This window comes from Cimex lectularius, unplaced genomic scaffold, assembly GCF_000648675.2.
Source record: "Cimex lectularius strain Harlan isolate CLEC.00 unplaced genomic scaffold, Clec_2.1 scaffold128, whole genome shotgun sequence".
NCBI lineage: Eukaryota > Metazoa > Arthropoda > Insecta > Hemiptera > Cimicidae > Cimex > Cimex lectularius.
In genome coordinates this window covers 1026744-1049220 of record NW_019392876.1, presented here as the reverse complement: position 1 = coordinate 1049220, position 22477 = coordinate 1026744, and the positions used below count along the sequence as shown (strand labels likewise).

The 22477-nt window shown below is 32.6% G+C and overlaps 3 protein-coding genes across 3 annotated transcripts; 2 read left to right on the top strand and 1 right to left on the bottom strand.

Annotated features, from left to right (window-relative positions):
- Positions 1-1637: 1637 nt before the first annotated feature.
- On the bottom strand, positions 1638-6724 carry LOC106674232 (SUMO-conjugating enzyme UBC9-B). The gene is made up of 6 exons (XM_014406847.2): positions 6383-6724; positions 5963-6035; positions 5820-5903; positions 2238-2355; positions 2012-2156; positions 1638-1940 (listed from the first exon to the last, which is right to left on the bottom strand). The coding sequence occupies exons 2-6, from the start codon at positions 6026-6028 to the stop codon at positions 1874-1876; spliced, it is 480 nt and encodes a 159-aa protein (XP_014262333.1). The 5' UTR covers positions 6029-6035; positions 6383-6724; the 3' UTR covers positions 1638-1873.
- Positions 6725-8253: 1529 nt separating this feature from the next.
- LOC106674253 (HEAT repeat-containing protein 6) lies at positions 8254-17508 on the top strand. The gene is made up of 17 exons (XM_014406871.2): positions 8254-8690; positions 8754-9002; positions 9056-9262; positions 10521-10739; positions 10796-11035; positions 11092-11255; positions 14361-14584; positions 14645-14793; positions 15092-15296; positions 15360-15505; positions 15562-15684; positions 15746-15864; positions 15921-15999; positions 16052-16195; positions 16478-16555; positions 16612-16827; positions 16888-17508. Exons 1-17 carry the CDS (start codon positions 8550-8552, stop codon positions 17149-17151), a joined length of 2967 nt encoding a protein of 988 aa, XP_014262357.1. The 5' UTR covers positions 8254-8549; the 3' UTR covers positions 17152-17508.
- Positions 17509-19791: 2283 nt separating this feature from the next.
- Positions 19792-22049, top strand: LOC106674036 (tektin-1). The gene is made up of 8 exons (XM_014406472.2): positions 19792-19922; positions 20019-20313; positions 20372-20469; positions 20527-20799; positions 20858-21080; positions 21173-21309; positions 21373-21454; positions 21809-22049. The coding sequence occupies exons 1-8, from the start codon at positions 19915-19917 to the stop codon at positions 21944-21946; spliced, it is 1254 nt and encodes a 417-aa protein (XP_014261958.1). The 5' UTR covers positions 19792-19914; the 3' UTR covers positions 21947-22049.
- Positions 22050-22477: the final 428 nt, after the last annotated feature.

Below are 22477 nucleotides of genomic sequence, written 5' to 3'. Positions count from 1 at the left end.
GTTACCAAGACATTTTTGGATCAAAACTGCAGAAATAAGTCTTTTGTAATATTAGGAACATTATTGGTATGCTCGGGAAGGAAACGGCCTGGAATTTATTAGGAAGTCAAATTCACTTATCGGATAACAAGTCTACACTAGATGTCGGACAACTTGCAGGGATCGACAATCAAACGGGATGGTTAGGGAAAAGTAAAATGAACTGCTAGGTCAGATGGATCAGATCATACTGTACCATTTGAGGGTTAACTCAACTCAAATTTAATTACTCAATATTCTGCCATTGTTCCTCACTCTACACATTCACAATAATAAACACATTCACTCTCAATACACACAAAAATGAAACACAAGATATCTATGAATATCTATATATACAATAAAACAGCAGTTTTCTCCAAAAATCAGAACATAGGACCTCAATGTGTTCAAGCAGAATTCTAATATCAGGTGGGATTCCTACTCGCTCAATTTCCAATGGGGAGTGGGGCACTCTAAACACAACACCCAAGAATGACACATCTATGCGGAAAACAAACACTTTGAGCACTGAAGATGACCTCAATAAAGACCGAAACGTTGGCACGATAAAGAAAATGTTTTTCTAAAACCTACCTCACACCAGACCGCATTCACGATTTCCGAATAATCAATAACTAATGGTCACTAAAAACCACACATTCAATTTTATGTGAAAGACATTGAACATTTATCTTCATGCAGGAGAGATATGTAGGCTTTTGTCCCAAAAGTAAAAGTAAGTGTCCGAGTGCGAACCTCACATGGCCTATTCTTTATTGGGTATGATCCCTGCTCTATTGTTCCTTTGAAGACCACCGAGATCTTGATACACAAGAGCTTCTCTGCCGATGCTTCCATTTTGTTTTTTAATTTTTAGCATCAAGAAGACGTGGTGGTTAGTCACAGGTTGGGACATCCCAGCTTTAGTCACTTTGTGGCGTTGTTTGCCTTTCGTTATCCTTCAGCACTGTCTGGGGATTCAGACAAGCACCACAATTCTGGTGAGATGCTCCAGTTCAGAGTATCTCTCTAAAGTAAAATTTTATCTGACTGTTTACGCTGATAATACAAACTATTTTGTTTATATAAAATTTATTATCATAGTTATTTTTGTATTTATCAATGTGAATACTAATTTTCATGTGAATAGCTATATTTACCACCGCACTGACTGCATGGTTGCAGAGGGAAATCAAACAGTTTTTAAATAAAAATCTTCAATTTATGTTTTTATCATTCTGACTATACCAAGGCTTGTTACATTTAATTAATGAAAGAAGACAAAAAAACAGGTTAACCAGAGAAATAGAGAATTACTAATAGAAAGTTAGTGTTTTGTTATGAAAGAAATTTATTAAATAGCCAAATTTACATGAGCTGTTTTTGTTTTGACTACTCTTCCATTTTTTATTTTCCAGCATCACAAAGAAAACTAAAAACTAGGAAGAAAATACCATAAATCTGTTCCGTGTTAAAAATGCAATGACACTAACATAAAATTAAAACACATTGTAAAAAAAAAAATTATGTACATGTAACATTTCATTTTCTTAACCTTAGCAATACTAATCATAACATCAGCTAAAATAATTATAAAAATGAAAAAGCAATGTAAATAATATTCAAGACAAGCAAAACTGCATGTTTCATTTAATGTATATACAATAAATAACATTATGAATAAGAAAAATCTTGTTGTTTTTTTAATATATTTTTTAATATCTTGCATGGAATCACATGTTTTTTTCCTTTAACGGAACAAAGATCAGAGTTACTTATCAAAATGTTTAATTGTTTCTTTTTTGTTTGTTGTGTGTGTAATACATAAAAAAAATGTTTTTTGTCATTGCTTTTATTCTGTCGAAGCCATCGCTCTCGCTTGAGCTCTCACACGTTTCTCATACTCCATTCTGTTCTGGCTAAAAATACAAAAGAAAAAAAATATTAAACCGATCTATTAAGTTTTAAGTTAAGTCTTTAATAAACCCACCAATAAATTGTGTAGGCTTCTGCTTGTGCTGGATCTTTAATATTTGGTTCGTTAAGTAGATCTTGAATGCCAAGTAGGATCTGTTTGATTGTGATTGCAGGCCGCCAATCCTTTTCTTCATCTAGAAGAGATAAACAGACTGTGCCTGTACAAAAAACAAAAACAAAAAAATCAATTAAAAACAGTCAATTTCCCCTTAAATAATATAAAAACAGACAAAACTGACCTGAAGGGTATACATTTGGATGGAACAGGGGTGGCTCAAATTTACATTTTGGAGGACTCGAAGGGTAATCGTCTTTAAAGATCATCCTCAGTTTGTAACTCCCACCTTCCCACGGTGTCTGTAAGTTATGAGCGAGTGTCAATAATTTTTTAAAAACCCGTAGGTCATTCGATTTAGTAAATTGGGTACTTTTGAACCAATAATAAATCTTGAATTTTGATTTAACACCCCATTTAAACATGTATTTAAATAATTATTCAACATAAAATTTAATCCTTTATTTAAAATTTTTTTTAGATAATATGTATAGGATAATCTTTAGTTGATACAAATAAAATGAATATTTATAAAAAATGAATGTTTAGTCGTGTTGTTATCATGTTTTTCACATGTTCAAAACTGAATGGCATGAAAAACCAGCTTCTCATTGGAAGGCTTGCTGCTTGGCATTGGTGGTGGATTTACAAATCACTCCCACAATTCACGTTGAAAGCCAAGATGATGAGCATTTAATGCTCAAAGTCAGGATAGACACTAGCAACAATTTTGTACAATTAACAACAATCTGTTACAAAAAGTGAAACAGCACCGTTCTTTGTAGCAACTTTTGCTGGAAGGTCCACTATTTCATTTTCACAGATGTCACAATCTCCCAGACTCCAGCAAAAAACAACTTTATAATAAGACTAATTTATCATTTCTGTTAGCAAATATTAGCACTTGGTCTGGTTAAATTGTTCTATTTGATTGATTGAGTGGGGTTATTTTTTATAGTATAAGTCACCTTTTTTTATTAATTTTTATCTCTTTTTCCCCTTGTATCTTAGCATTCAGTAATACCATTGTACACCACTAAATTTTCTCTATTTTCTTAATGGCCTTATGAACTCACATATTTGCCCGAGTACATAGTTTTGTTTCATCATATATGCAGTTGGAGGAAAGAGTAGCATTCCCAAAGCAAAAGAGATTAAAAAAAAAGGACCAGGGGGCAGTGGGAATGACCGCAGGGTCTACGAGCTGAGAGCCCATCATGCTAACCACTCGGCTACTGCAGTCCCCTATTTTCTCCAGTTTAAATGGAAAATAGATAGAGATTACTGAAGGCCTATGACGGCAGTTTTGACTCAAACGTTTACTGAAGAGAAAACCAAATCGGTGGGTCGTTTATTCTAGAGAGAGGGACATGACAGATGGTGCGGTGGGTCGACAAGACCCCCACCAGCGAGTGAGTTTTGAAAACGCATTTCCTGGAATGGTTCCATAGTATTCCATAAGCCGTGCCACACATATCTGTTTTGTACCTAACTACAACGTAAACCATCTGTTTTTAATTTTGTTTTTATCTTGCATTTATTTATTCATTTATTTTCTACATGAACCACAATTGTATTACATGTAATATAGATACATTATTAACTTTTACATTAATTATGTATAATTTTATTATATATATAATAAAATTACATTTAAAATTAATTATTTATTGTTCATTTACCACAAGTTATAATTTTTAGGAATTGTTTAAACGCTGTTATATTATTTTCACAGAGGTTTATTTGAAATCTGTCCAATCCATTGGAACAAGAGATGATCCACATCTTGAACCTTATTGCACGCCAGTGATGTCACTCCAATTCCTTGCAGATATTTCATGTTGGACCCATGTACAGTGAGAGTCTCTGATAGCCTTGTCATTATATTGAGAGTCAATCCAATCCTGTCTTATATCTTTCGAAATTTTCTACTTTTTTTATCTTGATGATTCCACAATTCCAAGCACAAATTATTATAATGCTGTTTCTGTCTTTTTCCTAGTCAGGTGAATGAACCCACATTCAACTGTTTATCTTTCTTCTTTCAATTAGTAATATAGCAGGGACAGTAGAAGTACTTGTTTTTCATCCATTGAGATGAACTCCTTCGAAGTAACTGACATGATACCGCTTGGGAAACTGCAGCGTCTGTCAGTTATGAAAAACCTGTCGTGTTAAACGCTAATTATACAGCTAAAGGATTATTACCCAGAATCACATCTCTAAGTCATGAATTCTTTCACCTAAAAATATCCAAACATACAAACAAATCTTAACTAACAACCACTACCATAAAACATAATCAACAGAATCATAAACAATTATGACCCAGTACTACACAAAACAATATCCTCTCCAGTACTCAGAACATCATCAATTCAATCACACAAAGACAAACAAATATAAATGTCAATTCAATTCGTCCACACATTATCACACAAACTAAGTCAATTTCTCTCCTCAGAACACATTAAAATAGCTTTTAAAAACCACAAATCAGTACATACTTTTTTCCAAAGTCAAAGTCACAACACCAACAGCCTTTAAATCCGAAGTAATTTATAAAATTAATTGTATTAACTGTCCATACATTAGAATTACATCGCAATATCCGGAAAAACAGAAAAAACACATCTATGACTGTAAGACACCAAAAACTAATCCTACAGCATTGGCAACACACCATTTCAAAAAACAACACAACTCTGATTTCAACAAAATACAAACACTAAACACTGAAAAATTCACATGCAACTTTCCAGAAATGGTTCACATTAACAGAAACATACACAGCATTAATTGTAGTTTATTTGTTAATTCCACAGAACAGATAAATGCAAACTTACCGTAGCTACACCTATATCATAAAGCAAGTAAACTATTAAACTTTATTTTATATTTCCCTTTCCTTTGTTATCGTCCTTAATAATTAACCCCGAATCACAAATCCAATCCAGACAATCCACATTCTCGGCTTCCTTCAATTAAATAAAACTGCTTACGATCAAACAAAATTTTCCAAAATGACTGCATCCCCCACTCTGTCACAATCATATAAAAACAGCAGAATATAAATTCGCATTTCACAATACTTTCACACAAAACCAATATGACACCACAAGAATAGCACTACACTTTATGTAAGTATGATATACTTGGTTTAAATCCATATTTACATCTGTACTGTATTTTTTCCATACAAAATATGTTTTGTAATTCACCCAGGCCCTGAAGATGACCCGAACAATACCCGTTATTTCTCCAGTGATGAGGTTATATCTTGCAGTCTTTTTAGCAGTTGGGGTGTCAGTATGTTTGGGTCAAATTGGTGTCATAGGCCTTTAGTACTTAGTAGTTTAAGTAGTAGGCTTCGGCAACGTTACTGTAAAGAGCTTGATTTGACCTTTTGAAATTATTATTAATGTACCATCGGAGAGTCTTTCCAAATTAGAGCGATAACGAATGTGTTAAAGATGTCTACAAATTGACATTATTAAGTTTTTCTTAGACTTTTTAATTTCTTTGAAGACTAACCTAGATTGAATATTGCCAATGACTGTTTCATCAAGACTGTGCCGAGAGCCAGATTATTCATGACTTAACATGTGGTCAATACAACTAATTTTATACAGAAAATTAAAATGATTATCAAATCAAAAGTTGAACAAAACTGAATCAAGTCGCTTTCAACAGTTGAATTGTGAGAATATTTAAGTTTTTGTCTCCCCAGGAAATAGGAAAAGGGTTAAAATAATTGAAAACATACTCCTTTTTTGCCAGGTATGGCGCACTCCCAGTTCATGAGGTTGAGGCTGCCGTCCGGGCTTTTTGAAGGTCTCGCTACAAAACCCTGAAAGCGGATAACAAATTACGATTTACTCATTTCCAACTAAAGCCCTTCGTACTCACAAATGGGTGGTCCTTCCTCCAGCCTTTCCTCTCCTCTGACAGTCTCGAGATGGCAATTCCAGTCATGGCTCACCTGAACGTCATAAATAAAAATGCGAAAAGAGAAAATTGACGAATATTAAAAAATATATTAAGAGTTAAAATCGAATGTGGCTATTTCGACATCGAGCCTATTCAGTTTGAAATAAACACAAATATTTACATTGTTTAAAACAAGCATTGTGGCGAACACTTTTTTGAAGTTTTTGTTTTGTTTTTAATAGTAAAACAGTAAATCATTGTTGGGAATCAGTTAAAAACAGGGTTTGTTTGGAGATAAACATAAATTTTAGGTTAACTGGAGTCGAAACGGGGCCGAAAGAGATTTCGAACACTAGTTGAAAATTCTGGCTTTTCTCATAGAAAACACAATCAACGCACCTTTTCGAAAACACGAACGGCAGATAAAGTTTGTGAAAAGATCTCTTTCCAACTGGGTCTGGAATGGGTCTCCAATAAAACCAACCGCTCTAAACTCCTCGGGCTTAGGGAACTCGGATGGGTCGGTGTCACAAAATGGAGGCAAAGCCGCAAAAGCAAAAGGGCGACTGGCAGGGGAAACGGGTTGCCGACCGGAAATGCTGCGAACCAGTCGCCGCGAGCGGAAGGAAAAGTTTAAAAATTTATTGAACACACAAAAAATTGTAAAAAATACCAAATAAAATATCAAAGTTTGAAAACGTTTGACATGGACAAATCTGACAATTTGAAACAAAATATGTTTACCTGTTGGGAAGGGGGGGAATTGCAAGTTTTGCAATTTAAAAAAAATTAAATTGCAAACCCGAAATTCTCCTCCTGCTAAATAGGTAAACACATTTTGTCATTTATTCCTTATTCCTCTGAGAATAGGAAATTTCCGAAAAATTATAATTTTTTTTTATATAATATTTATCCAAACCAAAATATCTATTCAGAAAAAAATTAAATTGCAAAACCTGCAAATCCCCCCCCAACAGGTAAACATATTTTGTCATGTATTCCTCTGAGGATAGAAAATTTCTAAAAAAATTATAATTTTTTTTCTTATGTAGTACATATCCAAACTAAAATATCTATTTAGAAAAAAAATTAAATTGCAAAACTTGCAATCCTCCCTCTCAAACAGATAAACACATTTTGTCATGTATTCCTTCGAGAATAAGAAATTTCCAAAAAATCATAATTTTCTTATATAATATATATCCAAACTAAAATATCTATTTAGAAAACAATTAAATTGTAAAAACTTCAATCCCTCCCCCAAACAGGTAAATATTTTGTCATGTATTAGAGGGAGAATAGAAAATTTCCAAAAAATTATTTTTTTTCCTTATATAATATTTATCCAAACCAAAACATCTATTCAGAAAAAAATTAAATTGCAAAACCTGCAATTCTTCTCCCCAAACAGGTAAACATATTTTGCCCTGAATTCTTCTGAGAATAGGAAATTCTCCAAAAATTATCATTTTTCCTTACATAATATATATCCAAATCAAAATATCTATTAAAAAAAATCAAATTGAAAAAACCTGCAAATCCTCCCCTCCCAAACAGATAAACACATTTTGCCATTTATTCCACTGAGAATAGGAAATTTCTAAAAAATTACAATTTTTTTCTTATATAATATATATCCAAACCAAAATATCTATGGACAAAAATTTTACCTTCACTATCAAGCAAAAATAGCAAAAAATTAAAAAAACCTTTCAAATTTTCAGTTTGATTACTGACTCATCGATTTTCAGAACCAGGAGTTTTCCTCTTACATAACAAAATGCACTCAGCAAAGAGCCGGTAAAATCTCCAAAATACCCCCTTAAAACAAATAATAATAATTTCGGTGAAAATATTTATACTATTTTCATAATTTCAGCCTACAGCTTTTAAGACAGGTTGTTCTTTTTAACTTGTAAGTTTAAATTCTGGAAGGGGGGAAGAAAAAAATTTCTTTATTGAAATTAAATATTTGACTATAACTAGAAAATAAATGAAAAACAAAATAAAGAAAACCCCTTTTCACTTTTTTTTTCTTAGACAAATAACAAAAAAACTATTTATCCTGTCCTATTATGCGATTGATATATATATATATAATCCCATATCAACTCTTAAGCATAAAAAAGAGACATATTAATTACTACTAAAAACAAGTAGTACAACGAATAAAAGAAAAAAAAAAAAAAAAACAGCAAGAAGAAACCATTTGGTTTTATGATTGAAACACAAATCGATGATAAGCGTTATCAATTTGTCATGGTTTCTGATAAGTTTTTTTAGGAGATGCTGAGTGAGTTGTTTTGGAGAGAATAGTTCTACAAAGGTTTTACTCATGATTCATCATTTTAATTCTATTTATTGAAATTGTTTACAAATGAAATCATTGATGTTTAAACGTTGAATGAATTAATATTTATGTTTCATTCTCATATAGAGTATTTAAAATATGTAATTTTCTGTTTAAGTGGTTTAGAAAGGCAGTACAATACTGTTTATTAATAGGCCAGTTGTTTATTATTATTATTGTTATTATGACATGTACTTAAAATAAGGCTGTTTAATAATGGAAGTGCCGTGTGACTGGGTTTCCAAATTGAACAACATCGTAATCCAGGATGACTATAATTCAAACGAGTTAAACATAGTTCTTGACAAGTTGATTGTAAATCTTCATTACAAGTCGACAACTCTAAATGAGAAAAAGGTACCGAGGGTGATTGAAGGAAAAAACAAAAAGTCCAAGTTTTTTTATTTGTGTATATTTTAGAATATTATTAATACAATTGAAAATTGCTGCAAGCGTATATCATCAGATAACGCCCTGCTTGTCGCTAAGATTTGCAATCTGATTTACAACGTGACGTTTAAGCAGAAGGTGCATTTTGAGAATGAGCAGCTCGCCGTTATCGTACCCTGGCTGTCGAAAGCGATACAGAATTTCGCTGATATCGCCTTCTTGGACATACTTCAGGTGACGGAGGTCTTGATTAAAAACCATCCTGACTACTTCTCCAAGGTAAAAAAACTATCTATAAAATTTAAAAAAACACTAAAATATTTTGTTAACAGGAACCTAGTGACTTGCTTAATGCTTTGTTGCTGAATCTTGAAAATAAAACGACAATTACAGACCCGTTTGATGTTAAACTGGCAAGGTTGTCTAATTTGAAAGCTATGATTCAGCATGCGCCTAAAAACAAGCATAATGAAATCGCAAAGGTGCTTTTGGAAGATTTATATACGTTAAATACTCATAAAGCTGATATTCAAGCCAAGGTAAATCAAAATTGATCTATTAAATTTCATATACACGGTCGTGCAGTTTTCGACGCACTTTAGGTGAAAATTTTTGCTCTCTGCTAAGTTCATTATGTACTCGTTAGGCACAGCATAGGTCAGACACTTCTGATTATTAATGTACTAGTTAAATGTAAGTTACTGATTTACCTGTAGATGACAATAAATAGTTAAATTTTATTATGTTTTGGATAACAACAGAGCAACACAAACTACCAGGTAACCAAAAAAGTTTGTGCGGTTTTTCGTTTGCTATTGTTTTAATACCGTTAATCAACATTAATAGGAGGATTAAGTGTTTACATCACTTAATACAAAGAGGATAATGGGTCAGTTCATGAAGAAAAAGTGTTTCTTTCGTGTGACTTCAAAATGAACAAAAAAATGAATACAAATGATTCATGCATGCTTATTCTATGAATTTTAGCTCAGTATTATAAATATATAAACAATAAGTGAGCACACTGCCCAAAAGCGGTTAAAAAAATTTGCTTCTGGGAATGAGGTTATTAAAGGATGAAGCGTAGTTCGGCAGATTGTCTTTAATGACAACAAATTGATGGAAGTTAATGAACATGACAAACATGTCAGCAGCCAAAGTGTTCGCTCGGGCTTATGTCAACTTGGGAACACTTGGAAGCTGAGCAAATGGTTTCCTAATAAATTGATTATAGTAACAAGCTTTAGTTTCTAAACATTTATCTTTCATTTTTTGACGACAAAGCAGAGACATTTTTTGATTGGACTTTAACTCTAGGCGGTCACCAAATGATCATGCCCCTTTGAGGCGAAAATCAACGAAAAGTAGTGCTTTGAGCTTGGTGAAGTACTTTTTAAAATTTTTAAACCACTTTTGGATGGTGTGCTTATTTATTGTTTCATCACTGAGTGCAGTGCAAGTTTTATAAGCTGCCTCGGCCACCCTAGTTCCAAAATAAAATTCACAAAATAAGAACATATGAATTATGGTTTAAGGAAGAAAATGTTTCATAATTTATGATTTTTATTATAGTTTATAATTGTACAAGACACTTTTTCATTATGAACTTACGTGCTATCCTCTGGTATTATGTGACACAACACCTAATCCTCTTATGTAAATAGAAAGGTTGATTAATGGTATTAAAGTATTGATAAGTATTTTTATATATTCTTTTATATTTTATATTTTTTATTTTATAAGTATTTTATTTTCCCCTCTTAAAAGTTTTTTTGAAAATTATATTGGATTTTTCAGGTTTGGACCTCTATAATTGAATCACTTGATACTTTATGTTCAAAAAGCCAAGACTTTTTGGCAACTTGTATAGATGAAGTGATAGGCTTGATCATTGCAGCAAGTGAATTTGGGTTTGATACGGTTGTATCAGCTCCGCCCAAACCTTCGACGCCTACTGCAGTAATCATCCCTCCTCAGGTTATACTCACATCCGGGGAGGTCAAGGCGAAAGCCAAGGTTGTTAATATGCTTTTTGTATATTTAAAATGACAATTATAAAAATTTATTTTTAGACCACCGTCCAGATAAAGAAATTGTCCAAAGTGAAACAGGTCAATTGGCCCGAACAGCAAAATGAAAATGAGATGGAAGACAGTATCATATCAAGAGCAAGCGTTGACGCTTATCGCACTCTCTGGAATCACAGCGAGTCAGACCAGAGTGATTCTGAAACAGGGCAGGCCTTTCGTATTGCAAAATTACAAGCGAGGACAAGACACGCAGCTTTTAACTTGCTCATTCAAATTATCAAAGTAATATTTATCACTTTTACTCTCAACTGTTTTGCATAAATGAAAAATATTAAAAGGTTGTAGGGTGCCGCCCGCTTTATGGACATTACGCTCTTTTAATTGGAAAACTAACTGGCAATTTAAGAAGAGATGTGCATTACAAACCCAAAATCACAGCTTTGGCAGCTATAACGGCTTTACTTTCAAGTTCCAAAACTTTTCTAGCCCAAGCTCAACACAGGTTAGTTATCGTTATACACTAAAGATAATTAATATAATAAAGTACATATAATTTTTTGTGTGTCTTTTTAGGCCAAAATTTCATAAAGTTCTTCAGTTCTTTTTAAGTACAATTTGTATTTGAGTGTTTTGGTGCACTAGATGCTTCTGAAATTTTGACCTAAAAAAACACGATTATCCAATATAAGGAGAATAACAAATAAATAATAATTTACAATTATTAAATAATTAAATAAAAATATAACTCTTTGGTACAAAATTGAATATAAGAGAAACCACCAAAAAGCTTTTAAAAATTAAATTAAATGTTCAAAATGTCCACCTTTTTGAAGAAAAAAGCCTGATATCATTCCTGATAGATTCTACAGCTCTCAAGAGTTCAACCTGCTTTTCTCTACTCTTATTAAAGCACAGGATTCCTGTATCCTTTGTGAGCTCACCCTTAGTTTTGATAGGTACAGAATAAATTTCATTTTTAAGAGTCGCCATATTTAGAAGTCCATCAGGGTAAATCTTACAAGGGGACAACCAGGTTGTCACTGATTAGGACCAAACTTTTTTTGGTAATTTTGGTGAACGTATATGTCACTTCTTGTGAATAGGCGCTGGTTTTATCAAAAAATTTGTTTAAAAATTGAAATTTTTCATTTTTTTAAATATTTTTATTTTCCCTTTCTTCTTGCTCAAATCAAGTATGTGAAAAAATAATTTTTCATTTTTTAGGTAAATCGCAATAAAAATATTATAAAAGCTATTAAAGTATCAATAACCAAAAAAATTTATTTAGAAATCATGAGATGCGGTCTGGTGTGATGTAGGTTTCTGAAAAACATTTTCTTTATCATGCCAACGTTTCAATCTTTATTGAGATCGAAACGTTGGCACGATAAAGAAAATGTTTTTCTGAAACCTACATCACACCAGACCCCATCTCACGATTTCTAAATAAATATCGATTAACAGTCACTAATCACCACACAAACCAAAAAAATCTAAAAACCAAATATTTTTCAAATAAATTAGGTCATATTTTTTTTCATGAAATTAATATGAAGTTTCGTTTTAGCACCTCTGGAGACCCATAAATATAAATATTTATTTTTATTTAAATTTATTGATTTTTGTATGTACTATTAGTCACCGAAAAGTCAAATTTTTAGCAATCCAACGTTAATTTTACATGGCAAAAAATGTATGTATTTGAAGCTATTAGCAGGGACAACATTTCTATAAGTGTAAGTGTGTTGTCGGTATTTACAAAGCCTAGAAAATCTTACTTAACTACTACTAAACTAGACAAGAACTTTGGAAAATCACTTGAGATGCTTTATGGGAAAAATTTGTGAAATACTTTGTAAGCCGGTCCCTGTGCTAGAATAACAATATATAATTAGTTTGAACTACTACACAAAAAAGGGTATAACTAGGAAGAGGCGAACAGGAACAACGTGACGTCCCTTATCATTCCTGGAAACAACGCTGCAATAATCAAGCAGTTGGTCGAAATTTGTCACAGCACAGATGGAAGTGATGTGGTGTTGCTCACAAACCAGGCAAACCTAGCCCTGCAATGGAACAACACCTTTGGTTATATAAATTAGAATGTTGAAGGGTGTCACCGACCCAGACGGGAGCCATGGGATGTTTCCCATGAATCTGAAAAGCAAAGTTGCAATAGTTGGACAACTGATCAAATGAATAAGTAACGTCGAGTTATTTAGTACTGAAGGATGGTTGTCTCAAGGACAAAAATGGAGCGGACGTAAATCGGGGGTGCGTCAACCAGGTGCAAGACACACGTCTTTGTCTGTCCACCTGCGATGTGCGAACTCCCCCCCCCTGACTTTTGATTTTCTTTTCCACCTCTACTCCAGTTTGGAAATCAAAGTCAGTCAAAATCAAGGGCTCACATCACTGAGTCAGAAGTCAGTGAACATTCGACTCCTGGAGTTGATCCAGAAACGAAGCAGCTATACTCTGTCTGGGCCTTTACAAGGGGACTAATCTGGTCGACGGTTGAGAAAAGATGTTGAGGACGTTGTGGGCGCCAATTGTGGTAAGCGTCATTTGGGGTGTCCCTTTGTTGATAAGTTTAAAAATACAATAAGCCAGAAGGCTGCAGTGCCTAGGGAGCACAAACCCCGCTTCCTAGTATCATCCTCCTTTTGTTAATAGACTCATCCCAGAGTTGTGGCTGACTTTTTAGATTAATTAAGATTTTGTGGTTATTTTTTTACATTTAAAAGACAGAAATGTGTCAAAATAAATGTTGAAGAATATACTCTCTGGTTTATTGAATTCTAGAACCTCACCTTCACAAGAATAAGTAGCGAATTTCTTACACCTACTACTCTCTTATTGCTTAGAGAATTGCAAGCAATAGAGAGATTCAGCTCTCGCACAGCTGCCTGCATACAACTTACTTCAAAGTAATGCAAAAACTGAAATATATTAAATACAATTTAGAATCAGACCAGGAATTATAGGGACTTTTTAGTCCCATTTGACATGTAGAATATCCCCTTGAAGTATTGACGTTCACAGGACATCCTGTATATTGAAAACCTTATGTTTTGTATATAAGGCATTGTTGAAATGAACCATCCTAATTTACCAGGTGTTGTGCTCATCTAGTACATAATACCATTCTGGAACAAAAAATTGTTAATCTCCAAATTGACACATATAGCACACTTACCTTGGTCTATCCAATGTCACAGGAAACAATTGTTGTGATAAAAAGTTGGATTGTGAAAAAGCCATGCTTGATTGTGAAAAACCTGGTTTGTTTGAAGGATATGAGTGGTTTTTTTTTATAGGACTGCAGACTGGTATCGCTGCTTTAGAATTTTTCAAACACTCCTTACATATTCATTTCATATGAATGACTATATGTGTGTTTGATGTTTTATTTTGTTACACTAATAATATAAAACATGCCTTTTTTAATTCTAAAAATTTTTGTTATGCCTGTTGAATGGTTATTTGTTAAAATCCGAACAGAGTAGTTAGGATTATTTCTTCTGAACAAGTATTAATAAGAATTGCCTTTTGACCATCAAATATGTTTTTTGTACTGTTTAATATTTGTTATTTTTACATTTAGGGAAGGAGGCTCATTTACAACATTTTCAGAATCACTGGCACAGCTCGTGTCAAACCTTCACGCGATTTTGGGCCAGTTGCTCAAATCCTGTACACATTTTAATTTGATTCCTCCCCTGCTTCATACGACTGCTGCGTTAATTTCTGTCAGCCCTTACAAAAGGCTCGCACCTTTGCTTCTTACCAACATATTCAGGGTTATTCAAACATACATAAATAGTAAAGGTGAGTAAAGGACATCTGAAGAGAAGGATTTTTTTTTTCAATATAATTTTTGTCTTATAGATCCTGCAATCGCTTCTGGAGTTTTGTTGTGTATTACAGAAATTGTAATACTCAACCCTATTTCCAACGAGCAGAGAGACATTTTGACTTCAGGAGCCACTGATGATGAACCGTGTTGGGTGTTTACTCACTGCATAAATATTTTGAAAGTAAGAACTTGGTGAAATTTGCTAAATTGTAAATTTATTTATCTAATGTACTATTTATTTTTAACTATGTTTGTAGAAATGTGTCTTTGTAATATTACTTTTATCCATCTTTACTCTTGTTACAAATCAAATATTTTGGTTTGCCTATCCTCATTGTTTTGGTCTTGTTATCTTCAGTGTACATAATATATGTTAATAACAAAATTGTCTAATCTTTGTTTCTTTTTTGTTCATGTATTTATGCATCTCTTTTTGTTTCTTTCTATGTAGTATTCTAAGAGATTCTTTTATTTTGTAGAATCCTGAAAGTGAAGAAGTTAAAAAAATCGGAGCATGGCAGTTATTAAGTGGCCTTTGTCAGTGTCATTATGACATGGTGAAATTGCATCTTCCTATACTCGAGGATAACATTTTGAAAAGTCTTGAAAATATCACCGATAACAAACTTCAATATTATGTCGCGAAAACGCTGGATTACATTCTCGTAAAAGTTCTTTATGATGGTATTATTTTTTATTGCTTATATTTTGTAAGATTTTACGGTTTTATTTTTATATGTATTTTAGAAGGAATGTTCCTGTACAGGAAGGAACTTTGGACGAAGTTGATCAAAGGACCTTTCATTCCGATGGCTCAAAGCCCGACTAAAATAGCATCCCTTGCTTGTGACTGCCTTTCAAGTTTGGGGCCGGATATTTATCACACATTGCCTGTAAGGACTTGATTATTAATGGTTTTATTTTAATATTAATTTTTTTATTTTTAAAGGAAGATTTACAAATATTAGTGATAACACTCGTGATTGGTTGCTGCTACAGCGACTTATTCGGTGTGAGGGCAGCTGCGATAAACACTCTTGGCATGTTTCTTTTATTTCCTCAGATGATCAGCGTGAGTTTTAACTGATTTCTGAAATAATAGACCAATTAAAAATAGAAAATTTCAATTTTAGGAACAGTTTGTTCATGATACTAAAGATATACTTATTAAAGCCCTTAAAGATGGTAATGACCTGGTGAGAAGTAGGGCTTCTTGGTCTTTTGGAAATTTAATTGAATTATTGAAAAATAAGTAAGTTATTTATAAATAAACATAATATTTTTTTTATTAATTTTTATTTTCAACAGTGATCGACAGCTTCTTAGAGAAATGTCGCTAATGAAATTATTTGAAGCTGGTATTTCAGTTTTCAACGATATTCAAAAGGTAAAATATGAAAATTAAAAAAAAAAAAAATTGTAATTGGAATATATTTTAGATTAAGGCAAATATTTTAAGGGCCATGGCTAATTTAATGTTGCTAGTCACAGAAGAAGATTTAGAGAATAATGAAATAAAAAGGGTCGTAATCAAGTCCGCAAGTTTTTTTGTGAATTGTGCAACAACAGGAAAGTTAATGAAGGTATTCAGCATACAAATATATTTTCTAAATATTGATTTAAATAGTGAACCGCTTCAACCAATTTGTGGATGCCAATGCATTTATGGGCCAATCTGTCAAAAAACTCTAACTTGTTATTACTCCAACAAGTCCTGCAGAGGGGAGCTAGATTCGCCCAGAAATGTATTGACATCAATAAATAAATTGGTTGAAGCAGTTTGCTATTTATTTGTCTGAATCTCTCATTGAAGAAAACACAAAAAAGGATGAGTAGTAATTTATTGATTTAAAATTTATTTGTAGATGCGGTGGAATGCCTGCTATGCCATTGGTACTATGCTTACCAATGAACTATTATATTCAATATCAAATGATTGGCTGGTAATAATCATTATAGAAAATAAAAAAATAATAATACTAATTAATAATCTCCATAGGGTTCTATCATTCAAAATCTCTGTTTTGTCCTCCTAAAGTGTGGGAATTTTAAAGTAAGGATAAACGCTTGCAATGCCCTCTGCTCAATAAAGAGTCGTGTACATTTCACACCATATTATCATTTTGTTATGACTTCACTCCTCGACGGGCTCGATAATGCGGCAAACATGACTGATTTTCGGGAATTCAAGCACCAAGACGACTTGAAGCAAAAAGTATTGTAATAAAAATCCTTGTTTGTCATTTATTAATTAAAAAAAAACCCTATTTTTCAGCTTTGCTTCGCCATTTGTCACATGATTAGCATAGCGACGAAAGATGATGTCGAGGAGCTAGCGGATCTGATGAATTACCGGTTCGAGAGTCTCAAATCCAACATGGAATACTTTATTAACTGTGCTCCACCAGAAAAGACAAGCATTGTCTTAATGGCCGCTAATAACATTTCAAACCTCAAATCTAAGTCATCGGTGCATAAACAATTTTTAAACTTACTTCAAAAAAACCTTGAAGTAGTTTCGTCACAGTCGACATATTGACTGTGATAACGTCAAAGTTGTAAAAAGTGATATAGAAAGCCTATTTATTTTTTGCAACCAAAAAAATAACAGATATCCATTTTGCATTTTTATATAATTTATTTACTTCTTTTTTTTTTAAAAAAAAAAGAACATTGTATGTATTATAAAAGTATTTATATTTAATAAGCAGTTTCTTTTCTGTTTGTCAGTCCTAATAGATAGATGTATACTCCGGTCGGCGGTCCGAAGTCGTTAAATGTAATGTACAATATGCTGCAAGTGTCTTTAATCAGTCAGTCCTAATATATTTGAACAAAAACAAAGAAATTATTATAATTTATTTTGGAAATTAAAGCAAATAACTTCTAAAACAGATCTTCAAGTTTTTGCACAATGAATGTGCTTTGGTCATTTGTGATCCTGGTGTGCCTATTTTTACCATTTTGGTCGTTCAGATGTGTTTCAGAAGTTTGCCTTTTTTGTGTATGTACAAATCCATGCTGAAGAAACAAACTGAGTCATTGAGGACAAAGGAGGCAAATCAGAGATTATCAAACTCATCAACTACACCTATTTGACCCTAGAAACTAAGTTTATCAATAGATTACTGCAAAAGAAGGTTTCATGTTGATTTTATAGAGAGTACAATTTTTAGAACATCAGCACATAAAGTGCTCTTAATATACTGATGTATATAAGATGTAAATAATCCACAGAAAATTAGAGTTCTTGTTAAATACCTAATAATTCCATTATTCTCTTACTGTAACAATATTTTTTCACTTTCCTTACACCCTGATTCTTCAGATAGTGATTCAACATCAGAACAGCTAGAAAAACCTTTTATATGCAATAAAATTTACAGGGCAAAAAGGATAAAATTTGCTTGAGGGCATGTAGATAAATCTCTGGACTCATGTAAAAATATTATTGCTGATTAACAATTTATATAAATGCATTACAGTTCGTGGTCCGATTGATCAGTTAACATTTTTCAATTAATTAATATTTATCAAAGGTATTGGTCGAGATAAAAAAGTCAGTCCTCAGTCTTATCTGTCCAGGCACTGAGGTTGGGCTCCAGGGGCTATCAAACAGAATTTCAGCCCCCAACGCAATCAATCTCTAAATCTTATTTACATACCATTTACTCAGGGTGGTGGAGTACTGAAATTTGTCTATTATATAACTAACCTAATTAAGGGTCAATGGTGTACTCAATATTTCGCCATCAACCCTCTCAGACTAACCATCATGCTAATAAATTAACAATAAATAATAAATAACATACACTTTCACCCCCAAAAATATCAATACTATATGCAATAAAAGAACCCAGTTTCATCCGAAAATCGCTGCCTTGCATTCCTACACGTTTCTATTAAGGAATTCTAAGGAATTCTTTTCAATTTTATAATGTGAGACATATCGAGCAACCTTTCTCTACATTTTTTGATCTGATGGGCATGTATTCGTTTAGAGGAAACCAAACTGAATATCAAACGTTAAAAATGTATCATCAACTCTGAAGCATGTGGGAGCAGTTAGGTGGTAGTAGCATGCAAAACAGGAATCAGTGAAATAATAGTTCATCAAAAGTATTCTGAACACTGAAAAATATACATACTGGGCCATAATTAAGGAAAAAATCCAAAATATTTACTTGTTCCAACAAGACAACGACCCAAAACGCACAGATAGAATAACAAAATAATACTCATCTCCACAGCTAAGAAACTCCAAAAATTTAAATGTCCTCAAGGAGTGAGCTTACAAGAAAATGAAAAGAAGGCATGGATGGAAATCATACCTTGTATGCAAAAAGGTTACAAGTCTTAACAATGTAAAAAGATTGCATACAAAATGTTTAAAAAATTGGAAAATGTGTTTTTTTCTAGTTCTCTAAGAGTATGAATAATTTTTGGAGCTCAAAAATGTCATTTTTTTATTTTAATGTAAACACATACATTTTTTTTTAAACAATTACATGAAATGTATTGCTGAATTGTCTTATTGTCCAATGAAGGTTTTAGTTACAAAATAATATTAAAGAAAGAAATACACAAAACCATGTGTATGAATAATTTTTTGACCCATTGTACGTAATTTATTTTATGATGACAACCAGAAAAATAAACAAGATGCTAGGAAGTTACGGTAATATAAAATAGATGTAATAATGAAGAAAACAGAATCAGCGACTATTATGAAATGATCACCTAGCGTCATTTTGCTTGAAAAAATATATAAAATAAACAATAGTTGATATAAGTAAAACAATACGCAGGCAAAGAATATTTGCCAGCACAAAAAAACAAATATTATTTTACAATTAATTAAGGTTTTTAGGTTTTAAATGTCACTGGGGTTGAGATGGGGAGTTGATGTCCGAGTGGATCGAGGTCACGATAGCTCAGGTGGTAGAGCAGCTGCGTATCTAGCCGAAGGCCGTGGGTTCGAATCCCTCTCGTGTCATTAACTTTTTTCATCTCAACAAAAAGTCTTAATTAATTGTAAAGTATTAATTGGTCAAGTGGACCACGAAATTAGTGAATTTAATAAATATTATTATTGTGTCTTAAATTTTATTATGCATGCAGTTTATTTGTAACATTGAAACCAATACAAAGTATTGGAATAATAATTCAATAAAATACATATGTTCATTCAGTAACAATGGTAAAGTAGAAAGTATTGCCATAGAAACGTATAAACTACTTAATTGGTACAAAGTTAGATATTAGAGTAGTTTCAACATTTAAATCACAAAGAGAGATTAAAATGCCTAGGTAAATTTTTAAAACTAATTTAATAATTTTTTAATCACACAAATTAATCAAAACAAGAAGGTAAACTGTTATGATTAAATTATATTTAATTTCCAGGGAAGAGATAGATCCTTCAAGGGCTTTAAAAGCTTTAGCCCCACTGCCTAGACGCCCTCCGAGATTCACACTTGAGGAATGGCATTTAACAAATATATCGAGGTTCAAGGATATCCTCGCCCAACAGAAACTCGCGGACAGGATGCTCACTGAAGCCGAACGGGTAATCGACCTTACGACCGACAGTACTGTTAAAAACAAGCTAGAAGTTGAACACCAGCTTACTGTGAAAATCCGCGATATCGAATTTAAAGCTGAGCAGATCCAGAGCCAGAAGAAGAACATAGATATTGAGGTTTTTTCTAGTTTAAATAAACTGATGTACGAAAAAGTTCCAATGAATTTTTTTACAGATTGAAGCTTTAAAAACCTATTCAATAAGGCTTGAAGATGCCCAGGCGAATTTGGGTCACAAAGCTCTTGAGATCTGCAAAAAATGTATTGTTCTCAGGTAAATAAAAATATCAAAATAATAAAAATTAAACATTAAACCTTACGTATGTTGCAGAGAAGGCAGATTGGGTGTGGATCTGTGTATTGATGAAGTCGATCTTGCTCTTGCCAATGAAATGCATGTTATTAAAAATGTCCAGGGGATGATGATGAGACTCAGAGAACAGGTCAAGGAGCAGGTTCGCAGGCTGAGAGCTATGAACTACTCTCTCAGCCGTGACTTAGAAGATAAAAATAATGTAGTAAATATCGACAAGCATAATCTCACGCTCAATGAAAAAAGCATGTGCCTTTCTATTTATCACGGATCAGCCCGTCTGGACCCAGCGTATGTTTATTAAAGAAAGAACCATTAATTTTTGCTATTTAAAATTTGAAATGTCCAGGTCGATCACACAAGATGAATGGGAAGGGCATACGATAGACACTATTGAAAAAGCTGGCAAAGAACTTAACGCTGGACGACCCCTGAGAGCTTACATTGATGTGATCCTTCAGCAGATCATAGAGGATTTGTGGAAGCAATATGACATAGTAAACGCTGCTTTCGCACGGCGTATAAGCGAATACAGAGAGTTGAAAATAAAGCTTGAAAATTTACATTTTGAGGTAATTATATTTTTCGTTTTTTTAGTCAGATAAATTCAGCATTGAAATAATTTTATCATAAAAATACAATTATATTTTTTGTTTGGAAAAAGACGGTGAGACAAGTTAATGAAATGACGATGAAATTAACATCTTTGAAAAAAGCTCTCGCAGAAAAGGAAGGATTCATGGCCTTGGCACACACTCGGCTCGGGAACAGATGTCAACGCGTTAACTTTGAACTTTGCAGGTAAATCTTGAAAAATGATGAGAATTTTTCCACGATATTGAAAAAACCCCAACCTTTTTGTAGAGACGAAGCAGAAACTTATCTTGTCAACGAAGTACATCAACTTAAGGATAATGTTGGGAAACTTCAAATGATGATTGAAGAGGTTTGTTTGATAAATTTTCATTTCCAGTTTAACTTTCATACCACATTCTACTTAATTAGCCTAAAAAGGTCAACTTTCCTGTGCTCAAACCTTAGAACATAAGAGATAATAAAAGAAAAGTTTATTTGTAATTTGATCCTTACTGATCATCTTGGTCTGCTTTGCTTGGTTGGTCTATCAGCATACTGAAGAGGGTGGGAAGGAAAAATTAAACACCCGACAAACTAACCCAGCGAGTACAGGCAGACCAAGATGCTGCAGTATGGATAAGTGTACAGGTTTACCAACATCTTACAACTGGATTTAATTTTCTCTGATTAATACAAGTATTAATATTTTATTATATTTTAACAGACGCAGGCTTCCCTACGTTATCTTTTGAGGGCTCAAGTCCAGTTGGAAGAGGATATCAACGTGAAGACCAATTCATTAAAAATTGATGAAGTTGACTGCATGTCGCTTCGAGCTGGAATGGACTATCATGCGTACTAGGCCTTTACTGTGGAAATTAGTAAAACAACAGCAACAATTTTTTTTTAAACATATGTATTGTTTATTTCATTGGAAACTTTTAAAATATATTCTTAAATTCGTAGGTGTGTTTTTTGGACATGAATTTTATACATATGGACTAAGAAAAAGAAAAATGTTTACAGTATGACATTTTATAAATTTATTTATTTAATTTTTTTGTGATGGTATCACAAATTTTTATGCTATGTAAAATAAGTGGAAGAACTGAATCTGTCTCTTTTGTGTTTGTGTAAACTTTAAGAGCACCACTTTTAAAGAAAAAATATTTTAAACATTTAATACATGAGATTCTTTGTGCTTATTATTATTATTATTATTTTTTTTTTTTGCTGAAGACTGGAAATAAAAATGCAAAAGACTAACCAAAAATAAATATTACATAAAATCACAACAATAATTTTCCCCATTAATAAACAAAATATTGTTTTGTAAAAATAAACAACATACACAATAAAATATAGACAACAAAAAATAAAATCTATTTGATAG

Bases quoted from the DNA above. Each gene is read 5' to 3' on its own strand.
- LOC106674232 (XM_014406847.2), bottom strand. From the start codon at position 6,028: ATGACTGGAATTGCCATCTCGAGACTGTCAGAGGAGAGGAAAGGCTGG. The intron at 5,904-5,962 runs GTGAGTACGAAG...ATCCGCTTTCAG, and splicing joins GGAGGAAGGACCACCCATTT to GGTTTTGTAGCGAGACCTTC. The intron at 2,157-2,237 runs GTCAGTTTTGTC...TTTTTTGTACAG, and splicing joins TCCAAATGTATACCCTTCAG to GCACAGTCTGTTTATCTCTT.
- LOC106674036 (XM_014406472.2), top strand. The intron at 20,314-20,371 runs GTTTTTTCTAGT...ATTTTTTTACAG, and splicing joins AGAAGAACATAGATATTGAG to ATTGAAGCTTTAAAAACCTA. The intron at 21,455-21,808 runs GTTTGTTTGATA...ATATTTTAACAG, and splicing joins TTCAAATGATGATTGAAGAG to ACGCAGGCTTCCCTACGTTA.
- LOC106674253 (XM_014406871.2), top strand. From the start codon at position 8,550: ATGGAAGTGCCGTGTGACTGGGTTTCCAAATTGAACAACATCGTAATC. The intron at 8,691-8,753 runs GTACCGAGGGTG...TGTATATTTTAG, and splicing joins CAACTCTAAATGAGAAAAAG to AATATTATTAATACAATTGA. The intron at 15,865-15,920 runs GTAAGTTATTTA...TATTTTCAACAG, and splicing joins ATTGAATTATTGAAAAATAA to TGATCGACAGCTTCTTAGAG.